This window comes from Homalodisca vitripennis, chromosome 4, assembly GCF_021130785.1.
Source record: "Homalodisca vitripennis isolate AUS2020 chromosome 4, UT_GWSS_2.1, whole genome shotgun sequence".
NCBI classification, from domain to species: domain Eukaryota; kingdom Metazoa; phylum Arthropoda; class Insecta; order Hemiptera; family Cicadellidae; genus Homalodisca; species Homalodisca vitripennis.
The window spans coordinates 159678111-159695972 of record NC_060210.1 but is presented as its reverse complement, the minus strand read 5'-3'; the positions used below and the strand labels follow the sequence as shown (position 1 = coordinate 159695972).

At 30.4% G+C, this 17862-nt stretch overlaps 1 protein-coding gene across 1 annotated transcript in view; it reads right to left on the bottom strand.

The window, feature by feature from the left end:
- The window catches only part of LOC124360448 (pleiotropic regulator 1), a 38607-nt gene that overhangs the window by 10191 nt on the left and 10554 nt on the right, over nt 1–17862 (bottom strand). Inside the window, exons 3-4 of the mRNA XM_046814087.1 lie at nt 10036–10185; nt 8218–8412 (exon numbers count right to left, since the gene is read on the bottom strand). Coding sequence (XP_046670043.1) covers nt 8218–8412; nt 10036–10185 — 345 coding nt within the window. The remainder of the gene's footprint in view (nt 1–8217; nt 8413–10035; nt 10186–17862) is intronic.

The following is a 17862-nucleotide window of genomic DNA, read 5'->3' as shown; positions in this document are numbered from 1 at the left end:
TCAACGCGCACATAATACAGTCAGAAATAGTCGATGTATTAGTGAAAAAGTTTTATAATAAACATCGGTGATTCTGAGACCAGCGATAGTGAACAGGATAGTGACGCCAGTGATGTGGAGGAACTCGCCGCTCCATTGTAAAAAAAGTACTGTAGGTATTAAAGAATATTATTTTAATGCAAAAAAGTTCAATGCAATCATTATACTTGTTGTAATTGCTCAATATTAATAGTTAGTTAAACATAGAATACAAGTGAGTTAACACCGTTGTAAATAATACAGTTATTGCTACGGATAAAGTATATAATTGCAATAACAATTAAACCCCACAATATTTTTAAGACTAATAAATTAGTTAAATTAACTTGGTTCTTTCGTAAAGGTATTTTTATTGCACAATAAACTAATTTATTGAGTTAATACGGTATCAGTGAGCCAATGCGCCAACTACAGTTCCAGCAGAAACGTTTCACTCATCACTTCATACGCTACTACAGGCTAAACTAAACTTCCAATAAAAAAATGATAAATTACAAAAAAAATATTCATCTATTTTCACACACAACTTTCTCGCTGACAAATTTTGTCTGACCAAAAAATAAAAAAAATCCTCGCTTACTACTTTTTTCTTGTCATTGTAAACGCTATGTAAAATGTAAACAATAATCAAAATTATTTCGAAATTTTTTTAATATTTAAAAATGTAACCAATAGATTGCCAATATTAAGAGCTTTAATTTGACGCATCTTACAGAATTGTAACGACATTGGCTTCACTTTTAAATCGCGAGAGGAAGCCGTAAAGGTCACTGATTTTCGCAGTCTGTTTTCATACTCCGTCGGGACAGTTTTAACACAGCGAGACTGACTTTTTCATGCAGGTTAGTAGTCCGCGGCCAAGTCTACGGTTAAAAAACACAGCGAGACTGACTTTTTCATGCTGGTTAGTATCATTAGCATGTTGTGACGCGAACCGAGGATTTAAACCCTCTACCAAAACGCTCAACGCGCCTAAAAGAAGTTTTCACTTCAAAAATTACTGAGTGGATGGAGAAACTTAATAATGATGTGTTGTTACAAAAAATTAACGATTTAAAATCTACAAATAGACCAATTTTTTTATCATCATTCGTGTGAACTAAATTATTTAAATGAGTATAATAAAGTAGTTTCAGACATTCCATATACTTCTTGGCATAAAAATCGTAATATCCATAAAGAAAATTTTCAATCATATTGTAATCAGCAATAAACGAAGAGGTTTTAATGAAAAAAAAATTGTGTATCACTATCATCTCTTTGTGATATGTACAATAATGAGTTGAATTATGAGCAGAAATTTCAGCCTCAGACAGATATAAGTTTAATAACTAATCATTATCTGGAAGAAAAAATACAAAAATATTTCAAGAAAAATATCAAAATTATATCGAAGCAAAAGAAAAAAATTATTATTCATAAGGATTGTAGTTTATTAGAACATGATCTAACAAAACTTGAAGAAAACGACCTTATTGATAAAGTCGCGTTAATATTACGAAATACAATTTTGAAAATTGAAAATCAAAATTACCATCAAAATTAAAACAAATTACTTGATTACTGGTGAATGCGTGATTCCTGATAAATTAGATCGATTCTTCAAAGCATTTATTGGAGGTAAAGATATTAGACGCAGAGATGGTTTAAATTGTAGTAGATTGAGTTCTTCAATGGCTGCTGATGCAATTTTTTTGTGTTAGTAATGGTACCGTTAAACCATCCAAACACATTACTCTTGGCATGACTATAAAAAAGTCTCACAAGTAGTAAGAAAATAATAAATATTTTAAATAGATTTGGACATTGCTGTAACTATACTACTCTAGAAGAATTGGAAACAGAAGCAACTATCTCATCAGTACATCGAACACACAAGTTTGTCCTCCAGACATCATTTTAAATCCCTCACTATGTACTGGTGTAGCTTTTGATAATTTTGATAGATACGTTGATACCTTGAATGGAAAAGAAACTTTGCATGATACTGTGGGAATCATATACCAAAAACATTGATAATAATTCACATGCTCAACTAAATCAAGCTAATGATAATTCAGAAGATTTATTACCAACAGAACCATCACAAAAAAGAAAACGATCGTTGACAGACTTCACTCCTGACATAATTCCTTATGGTAAGCGATTAAAGATTGGCAGGTCGCTTAACACCGGTCGAAATTGATCGATCATCACCATCACCTGAAAATGTTTCATCTTTACAAACCATTGATCTGTTACATTTGCTATCATATGTTTTTCGTGTGCCAAATACACCATCTTGGACAGGATTTAATGGCAGAATGATAGAAGACAATACTCCAAAACAGAAAGTATCATATATTACTTCTATTAATTTATCACCAACAAATGTATCAGTGGTCCGCGTTTTACAATGGAACAAGCACAAACAGTTGGTAAAGAATGTGGTCAAACTTATGTACAGGTCACATACGATTTAGCAATTGCTAAAATAGCTTATAAAATTCAAGCAACAGAAGGTCCTCAAGTTTAGTAATCTATTTATACATCTTGGATCGTTTCATTTAATGATGGCTTTTTTTAAAGCTGTCGGTACTTTTCATCGATGAGTGTGGATTATCCCACATGATGATTGAGAGTAAAATCATTGCTTCAGGTCTGTAAATGGAATAATTGAGGGTAAACACTTTAATCGTTGCAAACGTCTACATCCGTTGATGGCATTAAGCTTACAGATGTTACATTTTGATCAATTTTTGAAAAGTAAGAATGCTGAATATGATTTTGTAAAAGGACAAATTTATGAAGATCTTTTAGAATATCAGGAGAAAATATTTTCCTTCTCATCATCAACGGACACTGATTTATTTACCTAATGAAATGTTATCGCAACTGCTCAATTCATACAAGAAATACGTAGCAAAGACCAGGCAAGGTACCTATGGAAAAACAGCACAGTTCTACATGATCTACATTCAGTTGATTAGTTATTACATAAATCTTTCGAGAAGTATACGTATGGGTGACTTTCAAATGTTTACGCACGTAATTCCAAAAATGACGAACTTGTTTTTTATTGTTAATCAACCTAATTACGCTCGTTATTGTCTAAAATATTCAGATTATTTAAATAATGTCGATAAAACCCACCCTGGACTACAAGATGATGATTTTAATAAAGGATGTTTTGGAGTCAAAAGAACTGATAAGCCATTTTCACGAATACCAATAGATCTTACACTGGAGCAAACGATAAATGCCGATGCAGCTAAACGACTGAGCGGAATTGCTCACTTTACTAATTCTCTAGCTGCACGTCAACGCTGGACCAAAAAGTCAATAGCATAAGAGCAGCGTTAATATCACATGTCTTGGATGTTTGTGGCTTAAGATACTTACAAGATGTTACGGCAGAATTACAACCGAACAGAATTAAAAATCTATGGAAAACAAATTGCTGATTTTATTGAAAATCTCGATAAAAATTGCAATCCATTTGATCCAAAATTAGACAAAAAAAATCTATACAACATTGCTACTTCAAAGCCTGCTTCTCCTGACGTTACAGATTTTTTACTAAATATTGAAGAGAATGGTGAGACTCTAAGAAAACAATTTATCAGTGAATGCATTGAAGATGGGAATAGATTTGATAAACCAATAACAAAAAAAATAAAGTTTTTTAATTTTGCTGAGGTGCCCGAAGAAAAAGAAGTTGACTTTAGGAAATAAAGTCGTTGAGTTGCGAATGCAAAGAGATCTATTTGGTAGAGTGCTGGGGATTTCTCTGACTCACAAGGTTCACATTGAGAAGGTTTTGACATTCCCACTCACCCCTAATGCCAACATTAATGTGTCACCCAGATGGTTCAATCTGTAAAACTGATAAATCACAATTAGCAAAGCTCATCGAAAAAAAATTGGGCAACACTACATATCAACAACCGTCATCTTTTGATGTTTGTCTTGTTGATGGTTTCTTTTTGTTGCATCTCATGAAAGATGTACCACAAACGTATGATGGTATATCTAAAAAGTTTATGAGTACTATCTCCCAAATGAAAATCTATTCGTATTGACATTGTCTTTTGACCAGTATTTCTCGCCGTCTATCAAAGATTGCGAACGTTCACGTCGAGAAGAAGCAACCAGTCCAGTATCGATTGGTCCAAATCAAGCTCGACCACACAATTTTGCAGCAGAACTTAACAATATACAATTTAAAGAAGCTCTAGTAAACTTTTTTATAGATCACTGGGATAGTGAAGACACGGTACCTTTTATTGCTAATAAAAATATTTATGTAAGTTACAATAAATGTTATTCTTACAAGGTTTCAAATAACAAAGTGATTAAAACAACTGAAGAATCATTATCATGTGAAGAACACAAAGAGCTGATTCTAGGATCATTTTTCATATTTTTCAAATCGATTTTGACGCTGAAGTTGTTATACGCTGTTCTGACTCTGATATTTTAATTATACTTCTGGGAAATATGGATCACTTAAACTCATCTTTAAAAATCTGGATGGATATGGGCGTAGGAAATCATCAACGATACATAAACGTCAATGAAATATACCAAATACTTGGAGTATCTTTATGTAAAGCTTTGCCATGCTTCCACGCAATCACCGGGTGCAATTACACACCAGCATTTTTTAGAAAAGGCAAAGTTAGACCCTTTAAAATATTAGAGAAATCGAACGAATATCAATTAGCTTTTCAAAATATTATTACGGGTGACGAAGAAATACTTGAAACTACCTTTGTAACCCTTGAGAAGTTTATTTGTCAAATGTATGGAGTTAAAAATTCTTCGAATGTTAATGATGTTCGATTTCATCTATTCTCAAGCACTTTTCAAGTCAAAAAAATCCGATGAGAAATTTGAAAAAAAAAATATCGTAACTTCGACTCATCCAGTTTTGCCACCCTGTAAAGCAGAATTGCTTCAACATTTATTAAGAGTGTTCCGCTATGTGACTAAGCTATGGAGAAATGCTCACTTAAAACATCCAACATCTTTATCTCCAGTTGATTCCGGTTGGACCATCAACAACGATAAATATGATTTTATCTGGTTTGTGGGAGAGCAATTACCTTCCACAGTTTCAGATGTTATTATTCAAAGTAAGTATAAAATAGAAATTTATCAATAAAAACTGAATTGTTGTATAAAAACAAAAAGAATTAAAGAAAATTTAATTTCTTTTTACAGATGATAGAGTGTTGGAAGACAATGACAATTCCCAAGACGATGATCTAAATAATTCTGACAGTGACAGGGAAGATGATGATGATGATGATTATTATTATGAAGATGCCACCTTTTTTTGTGACACTAATTACAGAATGAAAATCGTTATAATCGCTTTTGAATAAAAAATGTAGTTTTTAAACCTTATATGCTATATTTTTAATTCCATTCTTTTCAATTTATACTTATTTTTAATTTTGATGTTAAAATTTTTTCATCCCAAGTTGTATTTACAAGAACAAACTTAAGTAATGTATTTTTGCGATTATTTCTGTCTCATTCTTAAAAATATAATGTTATACACTAGCCGAAGGGCTGGCCGTCGCTTTCTGTCTCTCTTGCACTTCAAACTGTCTTCTCTCTCCAACCACAAGCATCATACCGCAATACTTTTCATTATATTTTTATTTATATTTAATATTTAACAATCGAATTAAACGTCTGGCAAATTAATTTTAGATTATTTTAGGTTTAAATAACATAATATAAAAATTACAGACATTCTAAAATACTTTGAATTTTTTATAAAAAAAAATAAAATTTCACGTATGGCACGTAATTAACAACAGTAAAAATGTCTGGCAATAAAAAAAATAATGTCTGGTAGATCTATCTAAAGGGAAAAAAAATAAAATCACGCATAATAAAATTCTTTTAAACTCCAGGATTTTTACCTGTGCAGGTAAGATGCACATTAATAAACGCAACCACTACCACCAGCCAGATAGCCCGGACTCTAACCGAAAGAGCAAAAAAGATAGCATATCAAAAAATCCAGCTGACCTGGAATTATTGTTTTAGAAACGTTGCTAGCTCCCGTACTATATGGGGAAGTCGTTCAGTTATTATTTCTGTTTCAAAATGCAAAAGATATAAATAACAACTCTGTGTTGTTCTTAACAGAAGGGCTTCATGGAAAAACATTTCTAGAGACCTGGAAATGTTAACAATTTCATCATTGTATATTTATAATTGTTTAATTTTTTATTTATGGTTTCCTAAATTCAGAACTCATTATTCAACTCGAACATTGGTATAACACGGGTTTAAACAACCTACTGCAATTCCCTATTTAAAAATTAACATTATTTGAAAATTCACCAAATTATAAAGGAATTAATTTTAAAATTGATCATTTAAAGAAGCTTAAATTTCTGGTTTTAAAAATGCAGTAAAATGTTTACTAATAAGTAAAACTTAATACAGCGAGTCTGATTTTTTGCTGGAAAATCTGTATTTTATAATGTAATATTGATTTGGATTTAATGTTGAAGATATTTTAGTAACCTGTTATTGTTGTTGATTGATTTACTCTGGTTATTATTGAGGTTGTTATTTTAGTATATTATTCTGTTGGTGTTATTTAATTTATAAATATTTGATTAACTGTTAAATTGTAACTTTGACATATTTATGAATTATGATGTTTTAAATAAGTCATACCATTTTTTATTACTTATTTTAACTAACTGAATATGTTTGTTTTAAACAAGTAAATGAATTTTAACATATAGTTATTACTTTTAAAATTTAGTAGTAGTTAAGACAGATATTTGGACTTGGCATTGTGCTACAACATTGACTTTCTCAATACATAAGACAGTCATTAATATTGTATACATTGAGAAGCACCCTGTTCATACAATATTATTTATAGTTGTATAATTATGAATTATTACGTTGTAATTAAAATCTTGAATCTTATCTTTTACTACTTTATCAATTTTTAAGTGTGTGATAAGTGAAATAGAAATTAAAATTAAAAGTATAATAAAAACTAATAGAATAATAAATAGATTCATAGTATATTTTTGAGTGACGAACAAGTATTTAACATATTTTTTCATTTTCCTTAAGACTCTGATGTTTTACTTTAATAATCTATTCATATTTTTTTTTTTTTAATAAAGACATAGCACATTTATGTAAACCTCAATAAATTTATAATTTTCTACATAATTGTTAGAAAACACTTTTCTATAATAATAACATATAATTACAGAATTATATGTTGGGTTTTATTCAATAGAATCAAACTATCGTACTTACTTTAAAATTTACAGAATTACAATTTTGAGTATTTCACTTTGTGCAAATCTGCAAATCAAAAATGTGCATTGTGCTTTAATTGCAAGCTTTACAGGTTACCAGAAAAACAATTATGTTTAAAGGGCAGCAACTGTAATCCCTATGATTCTTTGGTAACATCCTGATATTTTTGTATGACATTAAAATAAGGCTTTTAAAATAAGGGGACACCATCTTTTGTTGAATGCAAAGTTGTGTGCATAGTCCTATCACGTGTTTGTTATATGTCTCATTATTTATTTATTTATTCATTGTGTTTTGTGCTGTGTTTGTGAATTTTGAACTATGATAACTCCAAAAGAATAATCCTCACTTTATAATACTTATTGATGCCAGATAATGGGTCATCAGAAGTTGAAACTATAGTTACTAGTATATATGACTGCTATTTGAAATGTTTTACGAAGATGTGTTCATATTAATTGTCTTTACAGAGTTCAGGGCTACAGTAATATAGAAAATACTAAACTATTTAAGTATATTATAATTTAGAATCGATTCACAACAAAGGATCATTATATAATTTGATAGATCACCATGATATAACCCTAATAATCTATAACCCTAATACTCCAACATTAATTATCAAAAATAAATCTTTACGTTATGAAAGAATTTTTAAGCTGGTACTGTCATTAGCATTTCAATGGAAAAGTAAAATAGAAATAACTTGGCAGAGTTGGAAATATCAAATTCTGACCAACAATTTTCAGCCTACTTTTGAAGCATATTTCCCATTAAATATTAAATTTTAACATAAAACATGCCTCTAGAAGAGATAACAAACTAAAAGTTACTTATGATCTGAATGATAAATCTCTAAAGAGCCTTTAATGGCTGTAATACCTGAGGTTCAGCTGCTTGGCTGATGACACTGGCCACAGTGTTGGTATGTCCTGTCAGTGTGTGCACATTGGCCTTGGTACGCATGTCCCACACTCGTGCAGTTGAATCCCTGCCTGCTGTTATCAGTACATCTATAGTCGGGTGCAAAGCCAGAGTGTACACTGCACTCAGGTGCCCGTGGTAATGTCTGATCACCTATTAAAAACATTCAATCAAATTTTCGGATCAATTAAAGATTCAATATACAAAACACTGTAGTAACTGAGTCTAGCGTTAACCCTTACATTTCCACACGAGAGCTGCACTGGGACAATTGACAATACTGCAGGTTATTTACATCAATGCATCAATTTATAAAAGCTTAGATTTTGTGTGTTTGGGCACAGAGTAATATGATAAAATATAAATAAGAACCCACTTTATATTACAATTAATATTATATATAAACATAAATAAATAACCCTCCCCTACTAATATTATAAATATAAACTCTTATACTGATGTACGGATTAGTCCTTTAATTAAGCAAAAGCTACTGAACAGATTAGGTTAAAATTTTGTATCATCACAGTTTACATTGGAGTGTGATAACAGTTTATGGGGCATATTTTAGTATTAAAATTACCAGAGTTTTGTCCCACTAGTAATCCCATTTAATGCACAGAGATGTATAAAATAATAAGAGAGAGAAACATTTCTTTATATTTGAAATCCTGAGAGTAATAAAGCTTCTTATTTCAAATTACTGTTGTGCATAAAGTTTATCCAGATAAGAAAGTTAGAGATTTTAGTTAAAAGATAATTTTAAACGCAAATTCAGGAAAATATAAAGTACACAGTGCTTGATCAGTAGTTTACTGCAAATGACAATGACAAATGTCCTATCTAACTAAAGTCACATTTACTAGAGACGACACCAGTGACGAATATGAACAAACCATCTTGTGTATGGAAATGTTTTTTTACACATTGCTACTAAAACCAACATATAATCATAAACTGTATATAATCTGTCTGAGTATAGCTAACCTTAACCACAAATCTACTAAGAACCTTGGTGTTTTAATTGACTTCAGCACTACATGGATGTGCACATTTGTAGACTAAGTGAACACCCCCCCAGAAGCAAAGGTATATGACTTGAGGAGCAGCTACTACAAATCTAGGAAAGAGTTTCCAGTTCCAGAAATCAGGTGTTGTAATCCTTGCAGGTGTTGGGAGTCTAAGAGTGCTGACAACCGGCCTATTTTTATAGATATCTACAGTGATAGCAGTTTAAATTCAAGAGCTGAGTTATTCATGCAGTCTTCACAGTTAAAAGAAACATTTTTACAACATAAGACATGGCTCACAATTTACCCATTGTTCCACTGTCTTAGTCTGTTCATAAAACCCTGTAAGCTACTGCCAGAAAACGCACAAGCACAACTGGAGAAGAGATTCATTGTCTGATTGCTAAAGAGACTCTTACTTCTATTCACTGAAGAATAAACACAGAAGGAAATCCTCACCAGTTCTACTAAAAACTGCTAAAATTATCTTTTCCAAAGACAAATTAATACATAATTATAACACTACTACTCATTTATATGATTATGTAATAATGTTTATTGTCCACAGAGAATTCCAGAAGAAGGTCCTCATATAGATTTCATCATAAACTGAATTTAAGAAAGTAAAAAATGTTTATAGTGCTTAACCTAATGTAGTCTACGTTATTTTAGATTATTTTTGCTCCGACTTACATCTGCCACTATTTAAATCTGCAAAAGAAGGAGACATAAAAACAATATTAATGCAAATTAACAAAATATATACCTTATTGTACTCTAGATCCCAACACTTGACTTGACGGTCCTCCCCACAGCTGAAGAGGTAAGGATGTCTACTGCTGACAGCAAGTCCTCTAACACTGCTGATGTGGCCAGTCAGAGATACCTTCAACCGCCCACTGCCCAGTTCCCAGATCTGTAACATGTCCTCTATATATTCAAAATTGAACATAATAATAAATTTATATCAATCCATATACTCTCACATTTTTGTTAGTTAACTGTGTACAATCCAATAATTTGATGGTATAAATATACATATGTAAAGATTTCTACATCATTAATTCACTATGGTAGTAAATGGAAGACTCAACACTCAATCAACAATTAACACTTTTTATTGCCATAAAAAAGATCATTGACAAAGTCTCATTACAGCTTTCATTATAAATATAACCAAGTCAGTTATAAATCTTATATTACGCAAACATAAGCTACAATACACAAATACCACCAGTGGCACTAGAAAATTTGAAATAAAATGTTTGTTAATCGCAAGAACTCGTCCGGTGCATAAAGTGGGGTATCTAATAGCCATAAGTAATATTTATTCAAAAATATTTGTTTATTGTACTTTAGGACTAAGGGTAACAAATGGTTGTATACCCTCAGTGCAATAACAGAATGGCTATCAAGAGTTTCGCTCAATCTATTAAAATGAATAGACGCAGCATTTTTATTCCTGGTATTGTGGGAGTGTTTTATACTTTACTAATTGAGGATTTTGAAATACATATTTCATAAGATCAAAAAGATACAGGTTTATTATGGTCTGAATTTTACAAATAATAAAAAGACGTTTACAATGTTAATGTGGTTGTGAGTTAGTAATTAATCTTATAGACTTTTTTTAAGGATAAGAATGTTATTAATCTTACTTGCATTGCCCCACATTACAAGGCCATATCTTATAATGGATTGAAAAAAGACTAAATAAGCGTTCTCACCTTATTTGTACTAACAGAAAATGTAAGTCACCTAAATTTATTGAATAATAATATGTAATAAGTATGCACCGAAATTATAAAATTGTAATACAAATATTGGTTTGCCGTGTCTGGTCGCGCACTTCAAGAGAGTGTGAAAAAAAAAGACCGTTTTCCCTATACTTTTGCTGCAGGAAACTTCGTTTAGGAATGAGAATGAGGAATGGCTAGATCACTACATTCAGAATTTATTTCTCAACAAGACCATCTGCTTCAAACATCTGTACGTTGATTTGTGTTGCGAAGAAAAACTTTCGACGCAACCATTGTTTGCAACATTTTTGTAACGTTAGATGACCAGTTTCACTAGTCACTAGTATTGTGTTGTTTCTTGTAATATTATTAGAGTTGTGCTGGTACCAAATGACATCAAACTTTTCCTTGTGAAATTTGCCATCAAGTGGTATAGATATCTCCAAGGAATAAGTACGTTATAAGTGTTTATTTTGTGATTAAACTTTATAATTTCGAGAGGACCATAGCCGCCATATTGATGTGCACTGGCATTACTCATTGTGTATTCTAAACTTTTATTGTGAATTCTACGCTTGTACCTATAAACTATACCCTTGAACAATGGTTTATTTGTGATTCATTTATTGTACATTTATTCACAGGTTTGTATGCTAAATTGTGATATAAAAAAATTGTTATACCTAGGCCTACGCCTATATTACAAATAATGTTCATTTCATTATTTTTTATTTATTGAACACTGTGAGTGACTTATTTACTAAATCAGGTGATCTTAGACAATTATTATTACACAATTAGTTTTTATTATAATAAATTTATTTCATTTTAAGAATTTTCTGACAGTATATTATGTTTTTTTACAAGTTTTATTTCTTGACAAAACACTTCTTAGGAATTGTAGCAAAATTTTTAGATATAAAAGTATTAAAAAAAACAGAAAAATATATTTTTATTTTCAGAACTTTTATGCTCTACAACATAGAAAAGGTTTTAAAATAAAATAAGCATACAGAAAATATCTAAAAATGTTAGAATGTGAATATGTCATTTTTTGTAAAAACACAACATTCTACTTTTTACCAAATGCAATTTACAAATTTTGAGGAAGGTAGAATTTTTCTGATGTTTTGCATAAAAAACCTTTTTTTAAGACATTTTGTGTATTTTGAAAAGTACTAAAAAATTATTTCTATTTCTTTTAACCCTTTGAATGCCACAAGGCAAAAAATTTAGTACAAAAGAAATGCACTAGCAACTATATTGCAAGTCATATGCGAAAAATGCCAGGGAATAATAAGAAGTATTACCGGGCTTCCGGAAAAAGAAATATATTTTTTTTATTTTTCATACTTTTTTATGAAAGAGGTATCAAAATGTTTGTAAAAAATTGTATTACAATAAAATGTTACAAAACAAATGAAACAACATAAAATAATATTAGTTTTGGCATGTCAAAACCAAAAAATGTATAAAGCAATTTTTATTTTTTAGTTTTTATTTTTTTTGACAAATTAATAAGAAACAATTTTACTATGGGAAGAATTTTTTTAATATTCTTTATAACATTGTTAATGTGAAAAAAATAATGGTTGACTTTTTTATATAATTACTATAGTTACATAACAATGCTTGAAATTATGTACATAATGAAAAAATCATTTTTCAGTACCGGTAACACAACACTAAAACAAAAATAATTAATGCATTACTTACATTTATTCTTTGGTTCTAAAGTATATCTAATATATGGTCTTCATATTTTCCCAAAAAATATGTATACACACACACACACACACGCTCGCGTGCGCACGCGCGCACGCACGCACGCATGGGAGATATCAATTTAACAAAATCATTTTAGAGATCCTAACCTCGAAACGATGTATACACAACCATGTGACCGAACGTATTATTTTAGATATTACGCATACTATACGTAGCGAGTTGTTTACGCGCCCGGTTGATCACCGCCAGCTGTTGTTGCTTCTATTATTCTGTGTTTTTTTATCTTCACTAATATAAAGTATTATGTGAACTATTATTTATCTATTGCAGGATAGTTAACAAATAAAACAATATTGGTTGTGAAAAGAATTCATGAAAAATAAGGCGTTAAAAAATTACGATAACAGACGGCGACGACGGAATCGTCGCCTGGCACTTTTCGCACAGTAAGTCGGCAACGTTAAACAATCATGCTGGACTGAGCTTATGTGTGTGACAACAAGTGCCAATTTTATATTGTGTTTATCAAGTTCATTTTAGTGTTTTAGAAAGAAAAGTGTATAAAAGGTGTTTTGGTTAAGTATTTAAAATCATTTTGAGATAGTAATTTTTGCTCCATAAGTTTAAATATTAGGGATAAATAAATTGTAAAAAACTCACCTTTACAGTTCACTCAATCACATGTTTTTTTACCGTTGGATTGACTGTGGTTTATTATTTAAAAAGCTTAGGGTTGTGAAAAACACTGCAAGTAGTTAATATTTTATTAAAAACTAACACATCCTTCCAGTGTCTCCAATAAGGATATTGTAGTATTAACAATCTCTTAGTTTTTATTTTTGACAAGAAGTTATAACCTGCATTTGATAACTGTGGTAGTTTCCTGTTTGAGACTATTCCATCCCCAACCACAGTACAACCGAACTTTGACATTGTCCATTGATAAAGCTTTGACTCTTATCTTGTTGACCTTGAAACTTGACTGAGGTTGTTTTAATACACCTGTGCTATCTGATAACAAACAAGTTTTGCTAACTTTCAGTCTTATAGTTTAATTAATAAATACTGTTCAGTGTTTTTGTTAAATAAAAAGGGTAAATCAATTTAAATTGAAATTAAAAATTAAATCAAAGTACTAGAACATTTATACATATATTACTATTAATATTATCAATTAATTTCACAATTTTAAGTTGTTATATTGCAGCTGAATAACAATATAACATAAACTCCCTTGTTTTAAAACCACTTTTCGTACACAATGAAAAAGTCTAAATATCCCTGTGGTGTATGTTTTAAGAATGTTAGCAAGTGTGCTCAAGCTGTCCTGTGTAAAGGAAGTTGTAGCAAATGGCACCATTTTAAATGTATTGATATGAGCACTGAAGATTTCCAAAAATAAATAAACTTCAGTTGGAGTATCTCTGCGAAAAATGTTTGTTGTCCACAGACAACATAGAAAAAAAAGATGAAAATAAAAATAAAAAGGGTTGCATTTTTTATAATAAGAATAAAAAAGAAGACATAGTTTCTAAAAGTAATTTTTTGGAAGATAAAGAAACTATGGATATTAATGAGGAGTTTAGAAGCATAAAAATCATCACTAATGAAATCAATAAGGAACTGGAATAATGAAAGTTAATAATTTACATATCATTATTAAAACACAAAATGAGGACCTAAATCAAGTAAATAGGCAAGTAAATGAACTCCAGAGCCATAACACTCAATTAGAGGCTCTAGTTCTAAAAAAAGAAGAAGAAATAGTACTTATAACAAAAAAATATAGCACTACTTGAAAATCAACTAAGAATTACCAATAGTGCCATAACAGCAGATGTAAGGAGTCTTCTGTGGGCAACCATAGATTTGAAATACAAAATTATACACCTACATCTACTCCTAATCATATTGATGCTGCTATGAGTGAACTGCCAAAAACAGGAAACGTTAATAAGGAATTATTATTCTCTACAGTAGTAAGAAGATTAAATAAAAATAAACATAACACCTAAATCAACATACACTGAACCAGAAATTTCTTTATATCTCCCAACCGCTTTGAGTCACTTAATATTATAGAGAGTGAAAGCAATAAATTGACAGGTGTTGAAATAGATGAAGAGCAAGCTACTACTATAGATACCACAGTAACAATAAAAAAACCGAAGAAAAAATTGTTAATATGTGCTGACAGCCATGGGAAAAATTTATCATGGCATGTAAATAAGAAGCAGAACCTTTATGAAGCAATTGGTTTTGTTAGACCTGGTGGACGATCTGAACAGGTTCTAAATATGGAAACCATTAATAAAGAAAACTTAGGAAACGAAGACCTATGTGTAATTATCGGTGGAACTAATGATGTTGCAAGAAATGAAGGTGATAAATTCATAACTGGAATTGAAAACGTACTGAATGAAAAGAAGAGCCATAATTTTGTTATTGTAGATGTCCCTCACAGATATGATCTATCTGACTGGTCATGTGTGAACAGTGAGGTAAAAAAAGTTAATAGTAACCTTAAACAATTGAGTAAAAAATATAGTAATATTATTCTTGTAGAATCTAGTAAGGCAATGCGACAACATCACACAAGACATGTATGCATCTCAACACTCATGGGAAAATGTGGCTTTCAGAACAAATATGTGAAAGCGGTAATAAAATATAATCAGAAAAGAATTGGGGACTCTTCATTCAAACCTCAACAACTTATAAGTGATGTGGATGTAATGAATCAGAAAGACTTGGGAAACGCGTTCACTTCAGAAAATGGAAGACCAGCTTGAACAGTCACAAAACCTTATCTACAGAAGAAGTTGGCCTCAACATCAATAGATATCATAAAATAAAAAAAAATATGTCATGTTATATAAGTAGTAAAAATGTAATAAACAGTACACCACTTAATTTAGTTCACTTAAATATTCAGTCATTAAGAAAAAAAGTTGGAATGTTAGAAGTAATGTTGAATGAATTTAATTGTAATGTTGTCAGTTTTAAAATGAGCACTGGCTTAACTCATATGAAAAATTACTTTATGTACCTGAAGGTTTTGTTGTGGCTGACATGTATTGTAGAGAAGAAACCTCATAGAGGTGGGGCTGTTCCATATTTTATTAAGGAAAGCATCGATTTTGAAATACTAAATGTTAATTGTTTTTGTGTTTTAAGTATTTTTGAAGTAGTTTGCTATTGTTTTAAAAAGTTACCACATAGTTTTAGTTAGTGTATATCGTACCCCTCAGTCTGATAATAACTTATTCTTGACAAAATTAGACAATTTTTTTAAGTTTTCTTACCAGAAGGTTTTATGCCTGAATATGACTTAGTTATCACAGGTGACTTCAATGTAAATATTTCAGATAACTCACAAGAGTCTCAAAATTTTCTAACCTTCTGACCATCTTATATAATTTATTTTGTTTAAACAAAAATCCTACTAGAGGATTGGCTTGTATTGACAACATCATAACTAATAATGTACATAATGTAAGTGAATGCAAAGTTTTCAAACCACATATATCAGATCATGATGGCCTTTATTGTCAGATACTTAGGGAGAATATAGAAAGCAAACAGAAAGATGCATCACCTTGTAGTTTTAGAGTGCTATCTGTAAAGGCTATCAATTCTCTTTAAATACATATTAAGTGAGACTGACTGGAGCTATTTGCTCTGTGAGCGGAATGTAGAATTGCTATTTACAAATGTGTTAGGTTATCTTAGAAATACCTTTGAGCAATGTTGTCCTATAAAAACTAATAAATTCAAACATAATAAAACAAAAGCAAACAAATAAGTGGTACAACAATGAGTTGAAAAAAATTAAAGAAAGAGTAATTGTATGCTATAACTTATATGTCCAATGTAATAATGATGAGTTGGACAAAAAAAAACAATTAAAAGAACTGTATCAGAAGGAAAAAAAACATTACAGATATAAAATTAATGAGGCTAAAATGTTACACAATAATGAATTTATTGCAAATTCTAAAAACAAGTGCAAAGCAGCATGGAAGGTAGTTAGAAGAAGAATCTGGTGGAAACAGTAGAAATCTTGAGTGTCCAATTAAGTCTAATGATTTTAATGACTACTTCATTAATGCACCAACAGAAATGAACATTAACAAACCTATTGATGTCATGGGAGCAACATTACTTGTAAATCAATACTTACATAATAATAATTTAATAATGCAAAATAAAACATTTTTCTGGCAAGCAATAACTGAACAACAGGTAAAAAAAGATTGTCAGTAATTTTAGCACATCTAATAGTGAAGACATATATGGGTTATCAAATAGAATAATCAAAGAAATCATTGATTTTATAATTAAGCCATTGGTTTTCTTGTTCAATAGAGCCTTAACTGAAGGTGTGTTCCCAGATGTGTTAAAATTTACAAAGGTAATACCAATTCTATAAGAAAGGAAAAAAGTCTGATCCATCAAGTTACAGACCAATATCATTAATCCCCGTAATAAGTAAAGTTTTTGAGGCATGTATTAAAGATCAATTATATAATTATTTTTTGTTAATAATAATTTGCTTTGTGTTGAACAGTTTTGGTTTTATACCAGGTTTGAATACAATTAAGGCCGTTGAATGTGTTTATTAATTATGTTTTGAACGGTTTTGAAGATAAAATATTGACATGTGCTACTCTGATTGACCTGACCAAAGCTTTTGATTGTGTCTCTCATGAAATATTATTGGAAAAATTGCAATGTTATGGTTTGGGGGGTGTGGAACTTGGCTTAATGACATCCTACTTGTGTAACAGGAAACAAATGGTATATCAAAATAATGATGGATCTAATTTCAATTAATTAAATCTGGTGTTCCCCAGGGATCTGTATTGGGACCATTCCTATTTTTAATAGCAATAAATGATTTCCCAGTAATATACCATGCAAATCGGTATTATATGCAGATGATACTACTTTAGTTTGGAGTGGAAAAGACATGAGAAAATTGCAAATAGATCAGAATGTATCAATGAATATTGCAGAGAGCTGGTTTAAAACAAATCATTTAAATATAAATAAAAAAAAGACAGAATCAATTATTTTTTCACTAACTAAATTAACTGAAGCAGAGTCTATTAAACTACTTGGCC